This window comes from Xenopus tropicalis, chromosome 1, assembly GCF_000004195.4.
Source record: "Xenopus tropicalis strain Nigerian chromosome 1, UCB_Xtro_10.0, whole genome shotgun sequence".
Taxonomy (NCBI): Eukaryota; Metazoa; Chordata; class Amphibia; order Anura; family Pipidae; genus Xenopus; species Xenopus tropicalis.
The window spans coordinates 114334652-114349876 of NC_030677.2; the positions used below are offsets into that span (position 1 = coordinate 114334652).

Here is a 15225-nt window from a genome sequence, read left to right on the forward strand (position 1 = left end):
AAACCAACTCTTCTAGCTAGTGGGGACCAAACTCACAGAATATGTGGTACCTTTCCTTTTTTAAGAATAGGGAACCTGACAACTTGGTCAGTTACTAAACTGCCAGGCCACCTGGCCTGTATTTTATCAGCCCGGAAAATGATATTTGGTCTTAATGTTATTAAATGAAAAAACTACTATTTAAAATATGAATCTACATAAAGGGGCACATTTCCTAATCCACGAACGTCCGAAAAGCGTCCGAATGCGTTTTTTTCGTAATGATCGGTATTTTGCGATTTTTTCGTAAATTGTCACGACTTTTTCGTCGCCGTTATGACTTTTTCGTAAATTGTCGCAACTTTTTCGTAGCGTTACGACTTGCGCGAATTGTCGCAACTTTTTCGTAGCCGTCGCGCTGAGTTAGAAAGTTTCGGATTCATTCAAGCTTCAGTATCGTGACTTTCCTTGGGCCAGGTTGGAGCTGCAGAGTGCCATTGAGTCCTATGGGAGGCTTCCAAAATCAAGGTTTGCCAGCCGTCGTAACGGCTTTGAAAAAGTCGCGACAATTTACGAAAAAGTCGTAACGGCGACGAACAAAATGGCAAAAAATACGAAAAAGTCGCAAAATGTTCGTTTCCAATCCGAATTTTTCCCATTCGGATTCGTGGATTAGTAAATGTGCCCCAAAAAGTTACCTATAAGTAATGTTAATAATTTTTCGCTGATAGGGCTGGTTTTGTAAGTAATTGTTACTTGAAGTTCCTAAACCTGACTGTTTTGCCAACCAGACTGTCCCTTCTCAGCCTGTCAGTTATAACTTCTAATGCTAATGGACTCCTGCTGCACAAATATGGCAGCCCCCTCATAGAGCAACATGGGGGATCAGATAGGTAATGTAAAAGCACTGGGGAAATACTTTTATGGCAAAATTATAAATAGCATGCAAAAACAGTGTTATGACAGATGTAAAAAAAGGTTTCATTTCTGGTGTCAGTATCTCTTTAATAGGAAAGAAAGAAAGATAAATATATATAGGAAGGCTGATATTTTCTACAGAAAATGTGGCAACTTTATTGGGAAACAACTCTTACTCCCAATAGTAAATCAAGATGAGCTCTTAGCTGTCCAAAACCCTCCTACGGGACTACCTGAATAAAAGGTTGGCAAGACCTTTACCCTTCTACACTAACAAACAAGATTCAGTCACCTGAAATTGTAAATGTTTTTGTAGATGAGATTTTAGATTAGGTTGGTTGGTTCTAATTTAAATATAGAAATTAGGGTTCACATTTTGAAAGATTCTGTAGTCAGTAAAATTTCAAGTCATCTTACAAATATTCTAACACTGAAAAAAATAACTCTATATATGGTATGGTTTACTGAAATATTGCAGTGGAATGGTTAATTGCTGTTTAGCAATTTCCAGTGTTCTGTACCTTGGCAATATGACATATCTTGTGGTCTGTTTTTATCATCTCTTCTGCTCAAAGAACAAAAGATAAAACGAAATGTTATTGGCTATATACGCAATGCAGATTTTGCAACTCTCCTATACTCTCTGAGTATATCTTGTTATCACTTCCAGCTAGATAATATATAGACATGTGTGTTAAGTCACTGGTAGAACAAGACCTTTAGGACCCACTACTGTTGACTCCCAAATAAACAGTAATCACAGGGACAGTTTCTGTAATGAAAGAAACTAAGGTTAAGGTGCACAGTTAATAACGCAGAGTATATATGGGGAACAAAAATCAGCACTCTGTAATTGAAAAAGTTGTGGTGGGATGACATACATGTTGCTTTAGTTTTCTGAAGTTGGCTGAAGTTTCCTTGTGAGGCAACTTCAGGCGACTTCGGAAAACTGAAGCGGCACATATGCTATCCCACCAGCCTAAAAACTACAGTTATAAACATTGTTATTTGCTATAATAAATTAAAAAATCAGGGCTTACCGATATGCCTTATCCAACCTAGGGACAACTTTTTGTAATCCTGATCCAATAATTCTAGAAAAGAGCCATGAAAACCTTCTAATAAATGTATTATGAAATAAAATGCACAACACAAATCATTAAGATCAATTATCTCCAAACACTGGCACTTTCTCACATCTGATTTGATCACAAGCAAGTTAATTGATGCAACGGCAAGCATCTCTTACCATAGAAGTAGGAGTCTGAAGGACATATTGGTCAACAGTCACTTCAGAAGTGGTGAAAAATGGGGAAAATGCTGTAAAAACCTTGGTACCTCCGGTTGTACCAATTGCAAACAATGCCCTTGTATTGAAGCATGGAATACATTTGTGGGAAAAAACAAAGTATATGACACAAGGCATTTTGTGAGTTGCCGATAGTAACTACCCACGTTGTTTATCTTTTTATGTGCATTGTGGCAGCCTTTATGTAAGCAAAACAAAAAGAATGTTAAAAAATAGAGAGTATGAATATATTTTGGATGTACAAAACTTCAAACTACTCTCTAGCATCACCAAACACATCCACTGTGCACATAATGGTCAGTTCCAGGGAATTACATTCCAAGGAATGGCTATTTAGTCTTAGGCTATTAAATACGTATAAATCAGTGGTTGTCTTAAATGGTTGTTTACATTTCTAGGCATTTGTATAATTTGTGTAAGAAAAATATAAAATGTATTATACTGACATGTACAACAATTTTATATATGCATCATGGTGTATAAAAATATAAAAGTTAACCATGTGGCAAAAAAAAAAAGATAAAAATGGGTTAATCTTACAGTGAAAGAAGCTATGGGTGACTACAGATTGTAGTTTGATATGGTGTGATTATGATCCCTGTTTAGGTTCTTTTTATACATGCCCTTGTAATGTGGCAGAGTGGGGTAGGAGGATGTCAGCAGCTGCACAGCAAGGTTTGGAAGATCACAATGTAGAAGCAGATACAGGAAACATCCACACAAAGCCCCATATAAAAACAGGATATTTGCATTATGCCAATGCTTTTATAATATTGGAAATATTGGGAAAATGGTTCTGTAAATGAGCTGATTCCCATGGTTCACTGTAAAGTGTGCCTAACAGGGCCAAATATGGTATAAAGACTACATGTGGAGGAAGTACATTTCTGATTATTTTGATTTGGTGACCTTCTAAAACAAGTCATATATTTATCAATTGCAATGTGAATTTCTACACCTAATCCCAAAGGATTTACATATACTTATGACAAGCAGGAGTTAAGTGCAACATTTTTAGGTTGGGGAAAATCCAAATGTATATATATATAGTTATTATTGTTATCTGAGGGGCCCCTCATGACCCCTGTGCTTTATTTTTATGAGTTAGGGTACTATTTTAACATAAGTGATGCATTAATAAAAACTGAATGTTTATATATATATTATATTGCTGCACTTGATGATTTGACACCTGCTAGAATTAATCTTGTATTAGTGTAAGATCAGAAACAGAATTCCTGCTCCATTGAATCAATATGTAAAATCATCGCACTAAGGAAATATGGCCAACATAATGTTAAAAAACAACTGAAGGCCCCTAGGAGCCACACATCCTAAATCTTCAGAATGCCTCTCGTCTTATACATTTTCTATCCCTGTCACCCCCTCTTGATCATGCATCTGAATGCGGCAGGGTCATGTTTAGCTGCTGCTCAATGCCTAGCAACTCCTTGTTGTCAGTTGTCCTGTTTTTTATATTTGCTTTTCATAAGCCTATCAGGATGTGAAGCAACTCTTATACTTGCCCTATGTATGGCTATCCTCTCCTTTAACAGCCTATTAGTTTTTCCACAATATAGGTACCCACATGGGCACTTTATTATGTATACCACCATACTTGTGCTACATGTCATCCTTTGCTTTATATTATACTTCCTACCAGAGTATGGATGCACAAACTGCTTTCCAAGTATCAATGTGTTTCACATGACACAGCCTGTGCATTTAAATACTCCAGGTCGAAGGAAATTACTGATGGATGGCTTTACCTCTTTGAGGTTTTTCCCCCTTCGATAACCAAACCTTGGCTTGCTTAGCTTTCCAAATGGCAAACTTAGACTGTGTGTGTATCTATCTGTCTATCTATCTATCTATCTATCTATCTCATCTATCCATGAAAATAATGGAGCACTCATGGTACTTATAAATGTGTGCAAATATTTATTGGGGTTTAACACCAATACATAAGGATATGCTTTGTTTGTGAAAGCACCTGGGCCATTGACAATTTTTTGCAAGTTTGCTGCCACCATGCACTCTTCTATCCCTAAAGTTTGCTGCCACCATGCAGGTATCTATCTATCTATATATCTATCTATCTGTCATAAGCCTTAGACATAACTGGTTCCTTGGGAGGTCACTAAACTAGTCCCAAACCAAACTAAACCAAGCATTTGGTTCCTGGACCAAAAATCAGGTCATAGCATATCTATCTGATTTCTGCACAAAAACCTGTTGGTGAAGCAGTCAGGAAAGGCTTTACAAGGGCAGATAAGCTGGGTACCTATATTTTGGCAGATAAGCTGTTGGTGTGTTTGTGAAGGGCTTATGGATCAAAGTTCAACAATCAAAGTTATTTCTTTAACACAATAACTAATAATGATGCTAGTACTATGAGCAAGCAAACATGCTTATCTGATATTGCACAATATTATCAGTGAACACCGTGACACAAACACACCCAATAGAATCTGTAGTATGTATACCACTCTGGAACAAATCAAGGAAATAGTTAATGCTCTGGAATGCATTTTATGGACAGCTAATGTACTGTGAGTAATCCTGTAAAGAAGCACAAGCTTCAGTATCACGGGCTTTGCAACTTGTTTCAAGTCTGGAATATGGGCATTCACATAAAGAGATGGTGTTTTATTATACTTGTAGCAAGTGCAGCATATATTCTAAGGGACAGCTTTGATCCAGGTAAGACACAGACTCCATATAATGTCCATATGTATCACTAAAATGTCATGGAAGTAAATTATTTGGGAATTGTTTTAATAGTCTGTAAAAAAATACATTTATTGAAGCATATCTTGCACACATATTAGGTCAAATTAAGAGGATGAACAATACTGTTTGGGTGACGTTGAATGGAAAATGTTTTCTGTTACAAGTAACATGGTTGTAATGTGAGAGTGGGTACAAGTGATTGCTGTAGGGAGTTTGAATGCACCCCTCATGACTGCATGTGTTTTCACTAGTATTCTGGTTTCCTCCCACACTCCAGAAACATACTGGCAGTTAATTGGGTCCTGATAAACTGACCATAGCGTGTGTAAATGCGATAGGGACCTTAGATTGTAAAAACCACTGGGGAAAAGACAGTTGTATAATGTGTATAAATTGCAGTGGGATATGTCACTGCTTTATAAATACAAGAAAATAATAGAAATAATACTCTGTGTGTTGAAGTGTGGGTCCAGCTCTCTGTGGTGAAAGACACCCATCTGTAACTGACTTCTTTTAACCAAACCATGTTTGTGTTTACCTGATATAAAATTATTCATGTTCCTGTTCATTTAGTAACATTTTGAAGAGCCCGCTTTGTTTTAGACACCTGAGCTTTTTAAAAGCTGCACAAGAAATGTTATTTCTTTTATTTATTGTATTGTTCTGTTGTATAAGGCGATTTTGACCATCATCTGAAACCCAACCGAACCTCTAGGGCAGTGCTCATGGGCCTTCATTTTAATTGCCCTGCACTAGTATCACATTTGTGGCTAATGAAAGTGCTGTGCATATTTTAAACAGCCCAACTAACATAAATAACGTATGTATTTATAACACATGTAACGTAATGTATACGTTTTTATAGAGCTCTATATAATACGACTTGTATTCTGTTGCATTGACTGCTCCTGCCATTCTGTCACAGAAACTCTAGCCAATACCAGGGTCCTGGTCACTGGGGCAAGTACAGGTATAGGGGAAGAGATAGCATATCACTATGCCAGGGCCGGAGCGAAACTGGTGCTGACTGCAAGGAGAGAGCATGCTTTGCAAGAGGTAAGTAGCATATTGCATTAGAGAAGGGTGCAGATCACTGCATGTATTATCATCATCATCATGCATTTATCAGTAACAATATATTATGCATTGTAAAAGAAATACATTTTCCTGCTACTTCTTTGCGGGTTGTGGCTGTAATCTGCCTATAGTAAAGAGCTTGACCAGGTCTACTTACTCAAAATGTTAATGTCTTTCTATCCCTTTTTATTATAATATTATTAAATTTGTAGATAACATCTATGTTTTTCTCTGTTGCATTAGAAGTTCAGATATCAAATATTTCAACTGCATATATAAAATATAATATGAAATTAATATAATAATGGAAACTCTCCTAGAATAACATTTTCTTCCTTAAGCGAAAAATAATATTTGGGTTAAAGACTTGTTTAATGGATTGTATACCTATTGAGCACTTTTGCCAGCTTAAAGGGCTTTAGCCTGCTGCTGTTTTCTAAGAATGGAGGTAAGGAGTGCTAGTTAAAAGTATTTGATCTTTTTAGATACAGGCTTCAATGCTTTGTGTATTCTAGTGCTGTCACACATTACTGAATGTTATTCACTAAGCACTTCATGATTCATGCAGGTGAAATCAAGGTGCCTGGAACTTGGGGCTAAGAATGTGTTCCTGGTCGTAGCAGATATGGCCTCTCACAATGCACGGGAGCAAGTTGTAGCAGAAGCTCTTTCAGCACTGGGTGAGTTAAAGGGGGTTTATTGATTGGTTAACAGAAGTCTAGACTTTTTCATTTCACCCTCTGCTTGGAGGACCAACCTTTGATCAGGACTCCCCTTTAGCATATAACAGAATATACTGGTGTATCATCTATCTAACTATTAAGTATTCCTTCTGGGGGTGTAGTTTTCCTTTAACTGTGGGTGACAAATCTCCCTGTGTGCTGCCAGCCTTACAGTAAGTTTTTTGATACTCCAAGGCATAAGGAGTTCTTTATTAAAAAAATATGAGGCAAGAAAATATGTTTTAGCTTTGTCTGTATTAGGGCCTTTGCCCATGTTTCCCAAGAGCCTTTAGTTTTTAATTGCTGGGTAAAACCATACAAGCATTCTGTTGTTTTGCATTACAATGTAGTCCTCAATTCTCTCACATAAAAAGATGTGAGTTGTAAAGAGTAGAAAATACAAGCAATGTTCCCTGTAAGCACTTGAGGGCACAACCAGAAGTGGCCATAGCAACAAAGAACTTGGTGTAAAAACGCATTATTTTCTACATAATGTGAACCATGTGCACATTGTATTTCAGGGTTTTAAAAAGTGCAAATAGGGTTTTAAAAAGTGCAAATAAAATGTGATTTTAGAGCAAACACAGAATACAAAGAACCTTTCTATCTTCACAGGAGGCCTAGATTACTTGGTATTAAACCACATTGGGTGGACACCATTCAAGATGTGGGATGGAGATGTGAATCACACCCGATGGTTAATGGAGGTAAGTCAGATTTGTCCTTGTATCTGGTAGCCCCATTGCCAGCAGGGGGTATGTAAAGTATTAACCATAGTTACAGAGCTGCATAGGCTGTGTATTCTGTAATGCTACTGCATTGTCCATTGCTCGGGATAAGGGGGGACAGGCTGGTATAGCATGAATGTGCCTCCTCATTAATAAGGGTGCAAAAGGGGATCAGCAATGATGATCCCTTAATAAATTCATGTTTCATTTACTACTTTTCTTACATTTTCTGCAAGTTTAATCCCCAGTCACTGATCCTTCATTGTGTTTTCCAGGTTAATTTTCTCAGTTACATTCATTTGGCCACTGCTGCACTTCCTTACTTGACACAATCAAAAGGCTCAATTATTGTGCTTTCATCTTTAACAGGTAGGATGAGCAGATACTAAGCTGTCGATGTTACCAGCCCTAAGGCTGATGCCCCATGGTCAGATCCCTGCTGTTGCGTGCAACTAATCATTCCAAAATGCCTTTCTACAGGCAACAATAAGAGTCACCGATGGAAAGGCCTACGCATTGCTTTGGCTTTCCAAACTCATGTGAAGTTGCCTGCAGGAGGAAACTTTGTACAACTTCGGAAAGCCAAAGCAATACATAGGCCTTTCCACATTGTTGCCGATGGAAAGGCATTTCGGAGTGGTTAGTTATTCTGTGCGGCATCAGCCTAAAACAATTAAATAATAGGTTCAAAGATTGCTCCAGTTCTCCCTATCCCACTAACCATACTTCTTTACCCTAACCCCAATTAACCCACCATCCTATCACCCAATCAACTACAGCCTGACAGAAATGAATAATAGCCAAGACAACAAAAGGAAAATGTACAGAACCATTATAACCCTCACTGTACATTAAAAAAAAAAAAGATTGCTCCAGTTGTAGTATCCCATAGAATCAATCAGCAGCCTTTACTCATCTGTTTGAAAGCAAATATTAAACAATAGTCCTAAAAGATGGTTCCCTTTCCCTTTTCCCTAACTATAGGGGAAGCAGACCCTTAGGTCATGGAGTCCCTCACCACTGAGTCTGCTCCCTCTATAGTTAAGAAAACCCCCTACCCAGCCCGATCTTCTACCAAGACACAAGCGGCGGGGAGTGGGGACATGAGCGGCCGGCGGGAGGGGAGGGTTTGCATGCGTGCCAGGCCCCTCTGAATATTTTCTTACATGGGGGCCCGGCACCTTTTTGCTAATTTTCATTTTCGTTAGCATTATTACTGTATCCAGCACAAGACAACAGTTATTAACGTTTGGAATGTGTTTTATTTGTCTCTTCTCCAATAACTTTACTGTTATATTTTAACTCCTTTCTTATCTTTAACATTAAGATAAGTGGTTTATCTAATTACTGTATACTCTGATATTGTGATGTCAATTCTTAACTGTACTGTTTATTGTTCATTAAAAAAAATTACTTTGTGTGCACTGGGTTACTAGTACTGGAGTATGTTGCCTCTATTACTTTAGGATTGGTTTGCATATTTAATATCAGATCTACATGTATGTACCAGCACGTGCCAATATGCAGACAGAGATCATAGCAAGAAGTCCAGGATCTAAGCCCAGGAAATCAGTACATTTTTATCCTTTACAGCTAAAACACCAATCCCATATACCACATCTTATGCTGCTTCAAAATTTGCTTTGGAGGGATTTTTCAGCTCTCTGAGACATGAATTGACCATGCAGAATAATCCTGTGTCGATCACTCTCTGTATCCTCGGCCTCATTGACACACAGTCAGCTATGGAGAAGATCAAGTGAGTTGATAATAAATAACCTTCCTTACCTATGTTTGTATGTGAGCTATATGTTGCATGTATGCACACTTCTATTGTACAATGCTCTGGAAATATGGTGGGACTTTTTTTGGTGTCACCCCTCTCAGTAGCAGCCCAAAAACAAAACCCAAATTGTTAGTTTGATTCATTACTTCATTTCTTTCTTGGTTTTACTAAAGTCTATTTACTTAAGTCTACAGAGTCTATATCTGTACTACCTATATTACAGATAATTTTTTTTATAGATTTATTATTATTTTGCTTTTATAATCAACAAGACAGAAACATACAAGAACATACATTAGCAATCCAGTAAGGATACAGTCCAGAAGTATATCATCACCTTAATAGAGAGACAATGAAAGAATTTTTTTACAGATTGTCAAAGATTCATATTCACTATTCATAAACCCATTTTAATTTTGCTCTGCTGTGCTGACTAAAGAATTAAGTTACCCAAAAATCCCTAATTGGTGGCTAGTCTGGGAGGTCCAATGTTGGGTTAGCAGCTAACCAAGAAACCCAGATGTTTTCAATTTTCAGTGGAGAGCTGTTAACTATTCTACCAAACATGTAGAGAAGGGATTCATCCACTTCATGATAATTTTTTTTTTTTTTTTGCATAAACAGTGGTTTTGGAGGACTATTTGTCTACCAGGACCAAAAGACATACTTCTGGAGTTTTAACTCTGGGAAGTGCAAGTTGTTTATCTAGATATTGCATAACTTCAGACCAATAGTATAAGAGTACAATCCCATACATGTGAGTAAAACCTGCATTCAAAATATGGCATTTTGGACATTCTGCGTTGGATGATCTACCCATGATTTTAAGTCTAATTGTTGTGATGTACGCTTGGTGAAAGAATTGAAATTGTATTTAAATTGTAAATCTATCCCTTATGGCAATAAAAAAGTTATATATGTGGTCAGATGCCTCTTCCCACTGTTTGTCATCAGCGCCGGATTTCTATTGGGGGAGCCCCCCTACCCCGTGCTCGACCCCTTAAAAGTCCCATATGGAGCAGTGGGGAGAGGTCCCCATTGCTCTGTATGGGAGCAAAATTTCGTTGCGGCGGGGCGGCATGCCGCTCTAGGCCCAGGCCTTTGTGGCCTCTCCATAAATCTGGGCCTGTTTGTCATTTTGTAGAGGAAGCATGCTGTTTGTACCTTTCCTTTTCCTTTAATTAAACCGACCTGTAAGGTATGTGGCCTTTCTGGCTGTGTGCATACTCACTTGGTCCTTGTGTTTACATAGTGGCTTATTGCACGCAAACTTGTTTTTTAGTGTTCAGATATGTTGCTGCACCCGCGTCATACCACCTTTGCATCCCTAATATTGGTATACACCATAGACCCTCTCTGTGTTCTGTATCTGTGTCCTAAAGCAATTCCCATCATTTTTAGTGTCATTACACCTTACTCTAACCTATCAAGTATAGTGGTCAATTGAATCAATTCTGCTTTCTACTTTTTTATGCTCTTAGCCTCTGTAGCTCAGTAAATCAGGTGGCAGAATCTCTCAACTGATTCATTTGTTGCAGTCATTGTTTTTTTTTATTAACTGCCAATATAATGAATTTTGTTACAATAGCGCTACCTGCTGGCCAGTTCCCTTTACTGTATTCAAAGATAGTCAACGAGATATACCTTCAGAGGGACAACAGAGAAGTTTTCTAATGTTGCTCTATTCAGGAAGGAGATGAGAAAGGGTATTTGAGGTTTCTGATTTCTTTTCTGAGCAGAGCAACATCAGAAAAATTCTCTTTTTTACCTCTGAAGGTATCTCTTTGATTGTCTTTGAATGTAATAGGAACTGACCAGCAGGTGGCGGTGTTGTAGCAAAATTCATTATAGAGAACCTATATATATTTAGCAATAAAGCTGCCATTTTATTATGTATGTTAAATGGTCATTTCATAAGTTGCTTAGAAAGTTAATATGCTGTTGTCCTTGATGTTGCAGAGATAAAATCACCATGTCTGCGTATCCTGCAAGTGATGCTGCGCTTGCTGTTGTATCGGCTGGAGCAGGCCGACAGCGGGAGATGTACTATCCCTGGTTTGTAAGACCACTTTGCTTTTTCAGAGACTGGTTCCCACAACACAGGGACTGGTTTATCCAGAGAATGTACCATTATAACTCGTAGGAGGAGAAGACAATTCCCTAAACAAAGCACTAACTCCTGGGAACCACTCACATCAAATGCACACCTACTAATTTGGTAATAATAAATGAACAGTGTTCAAGTATAGACACAATATGTGTGTATAGGAAAAATCCAGAACAATAAGCAAAAACATAGCAGCCATGCTAGACAGAGACAATGCTCAAGCTGTATTCCTCAACTGTCAGCAACCAGAATGCACTGGCTTATTTTTGGCATTCCAGTAGTGCAATTGTCAAGTGCATTTGATTCCAATAGGAGTGCCACTTCCAAAAGGAGAGATGTACCCTTCCTGGACAGCCAAGATTATTTATTTGTAAAGGAAAAGCTGCTTTTATGCTCTACAAATGGAAAATACAGTGTAATGCATTGGTACTATATTTAGAGCTGCTATGATTCTTTAAATTAAAGTGACAGTATACATATGAAGTTATAACACAAAGTTCAAACATTCTGGAAGTAAATTGCTGTTTAAGGGCCCCAACATTGTTGGCTTTCAGGACTAAAATGCTAGTGTGGTTTATATTGCATTGCACTGCATTTGTTATTGCTGTCTGTTTCTATTTAATGCATTTAACTACTAATTATATTTCAGCCCAATTCCTGTGTAATAAATCTGGGTTTACCTTCTATTTGCGTTGGTATTTACTGGGAATCTTTGGGGTGTCACTACAGTGATATTGCTAGTATACCAAGCCCTTGGGAGGGCTACAAGTATAAAAAGATAAAGGTGATTGTAAACCTTAACAGAAATGCCATTTCCATTTCTGGAAAAAGAAATTACACCCTTAGCTCTAATATCTTATACAGCCCTCTTTGATAAAAATGTTATTGAATGAGAATTTCTTTCCCTGCTTCTCCAAGCAAAATGTTTTCAGCAATGCAATGTTTGAAGGGGTTTCTGGCATGCACATTCTCATTTCCCACTACAGCATCACCAGCTTTTACCTGGCCATTCTGGAACCCTCCATTTCTTTCAGTAATTACTTAGTATGCTTAGTGAATAATTAGGGTCATTGTTATGTTGCAAGGTGGACTTTCGGTTGAGCTTTTATATACTGACAGATGATGCTATATTATTCTCAAGCATCCTCTAGTACAATGAAGAATTCATATTGGAATTCTGTCTTTGCCTCTTCTGATCAGAGCACATTGTTCCAGAAGTCCTGGTCTTTAACTAAGTGATTATGGTCAAACTTTAGTTTTTCCCTGCTGTTCTTTCTCACAGCACATGTTTCTACTGGCACACATTTCTTGTGCAGCCTCTAATGGCATACATAGTCTTGCACTTTGACATCAATAGTGGTCAGGTATAGTGATGACTTTCTGGGGTTTTAAGAGACTTCTTTCAGTATCATTCAGCAGGAACATCACCTACTTCAGGTGAAGGGAGTTATAGAATGTTAGTATATCATCTAATGCAAAATTTAATATAGTAAAATATGTAACAAGAATAAGAGGTCATCTAGTGTTTAACTGGCCCACAGGGATACCAGGATAACTCCCGGTGGGCCCAGGTGTCAGTGGGCCCTCCTGCTTCTAGCCATTTGGCCTAATTCATGGTCATTACTTATTTTTTTTACATGGGAATAAAACAGATAAATATATAGAAGAATAGATTATATTATATAAAGATAAAAAAAACTAGGAAAATATAGAGACTGAGTAAGATGTGGATGAAAAATAGTTTGGAGAGTGGGCCCACAGTCTAAGGTTTTCTGGTGGGCCCCTGGCATCCCAGTCCAACACTGAGGTCATCTGCACTCAACTATTATAAAGCTACTAAGAAATGCCCTTCCTTTTAAACAAAGCAAGAATTGTTTGTCCATATATTGCAATATACTTCAAGCTCGCCAACTATGTAAAAATCATCCCTGGTCTGGCCAGTCCTACACTCACTTTTATCTGATTCATTAAGAATTCTGCTGCCTCATTATACACAGGGACTGAGTTTCACCTTTAATTTATTTGCTTTCAAGATTAAAATTCCCAAATGGTTGCCAATAAAAATATAGGGGAGGGCATTTCTTGGTAGCTTAGTACACAGAATGCCTTAAAGGACATGTAAAGCCTACATTTGCCTACAATGTATATCAGTTGGGCACGTTTCCCCCACCCAAATGACATAATTTGTACTGCATACAGTGGTGTGAAAAACCATTTGCCCCCTTCCTGATTTCTTATTCTTTTGCATGTTTGTCACACTTAAATGTTTCTGCTCATCAAAAACCGTTAACTATTAGTCAAAGATAACATAATTGAACACAAAATGCAGTTTTTAAATGAAGGTTTACGTTATTAAGGGAGAAAAAAAACTCCAAATCTACATGGCCCTGTGTGAAAAAGTGATTGCCCCCCTTGTTAAAAAATAACTTAACTGTGGTTTATCACACCTGAGTTCAATTTCTGTAGTCACCCCCAGGCCTGATTACTGCCACACCTGTTTCAATCAAGAAATCACTTAAATAGGAGCTACCTGACACAGAGAAGTAGGCCAAAAGCACCTCAAAAGCTAGACATCATGCCAAGATCCAAAGAAATTCAGGAACAAATGAGAACAAAAGTAATTGAGATCTATCAGTCTGGTAAAGGTTATAAAGCCATTTCTAAAGCTTTGGGACTCCAGCGAACCACAGTGAGAGCTATTATCCACAAATGGCAAAAACATAGAACAGTGGTGAACCTTCCCAGGAGTGGCCGGCCGACCAAAATTACCCCAAGAGCGCAGAGACAACTCATCCGAGAGGCCACAAAAGACCCCAGGACAACATCTAAAGAACTGCAGGCCTCACTTGCCTCAATTAAGGTCAGTGTTCACGACTCCACCATAAGATAGAGACTGGGCAAAAACGGCCTGCATGGCAGATTTCCAAGGCGCAAACCACTTTTAAGCAAAAAGAACATTATGGCTTGTCTCAATTTTGCTAAAAAACATCTCAATGATTGCCAAGACTTTGGGGAAAATACCTTGTGGACCGACGAGACAAAAGTTGAACTTTTTGGAAGGTGCGTGTCCCGTTACATCTGGCGTAAAAGTAACATAGCATTTCAGAAAAAGAACATCATACCAACAGTAAAATATGGTGGTGGTAGTGTGATGGTCTGGGGTTGTTTTGCTGCTTCAGGACCTGGAAGGCTTGCTGTGATAGATGGAACCATGAATTCTACTGTCTACCAAAAAATCCTGAAGGAGAATGTCTGGCCATCTGTTCGTCAACTCAAGCTGAAGCGATCTTGGGTGCTGCAGCAGGACAATGACCCAAAACACACCAGCAAATCCACCTCTGAATGGCTGAAGAAAAACAAAATGAAGACTTTGGAGTGGCCTAGTCAAAGTCCTGACCTGAATCCTATTGAGATGTTGTGGCATGACCTTAAAAAGGCGGTTCATGCTAGAAAACCCTCAAATAAAGCTGAATTACAACAATTCTGCAAAGATGAGTGGGCCAAAATTCCTCCAGAGCGCTGTAAAAGACTCGTTGCAAGTTATCACAAACGCTTGATTGCAGTTATTGCTGCTAAGGGTGGCCCAACCAGTTATTAGGTTCAGGGGGCAATTACTTTTTCACACAGGGCCATGTAGGTTTGGATTTTTTTTCTCCCTAAATAATAAAAACCCTCATTTAAAAACTGCATTTTGTGTTTACTTGTGTTATCTTTGACTAATAGTTAAATGTGTTTGATGATCAGAAACATTTTGTGTGACAAACATGCAAAAGAATAAGAAATCAGGAAGGGGGCAAATAGTTTTTCACACCACTGTATATCCCCTCCGCTTGCCATCACATTTTTCTAAAGCAAATAGCAGCTTT

The 15225-nt window shown here is 38.2% G+C and overlaps 1 protein-coding gene across 1 annotated transcript; it reads left to right on the forward strand.

The window, feature by feature from the left end:
- The first annotated feature begins 4742 nt into the window (after nt 1-4742).
- Nucleotides 4743-12043, forward strand: hsd11b1l (hydroxysteroid (11-beta) dehydrogenase 1-like). The gene is given in 7 exon segments (NM_001097315.1): nt 4743-4909; nt 5865-5995; nt 6585-6696; nt 7354-7445; nt 7742-7835; nt 9060-9225; nt 11212-12043. Coding segments are annotated over 7 exon segments (861 nt in total). The 5' UTR covers nt 4743-4827; the 3' UTR covers nt 11396-12043.
- The last annotated feature ends 3182 nt before the right edge of the window (nt 12044-15225 follow it).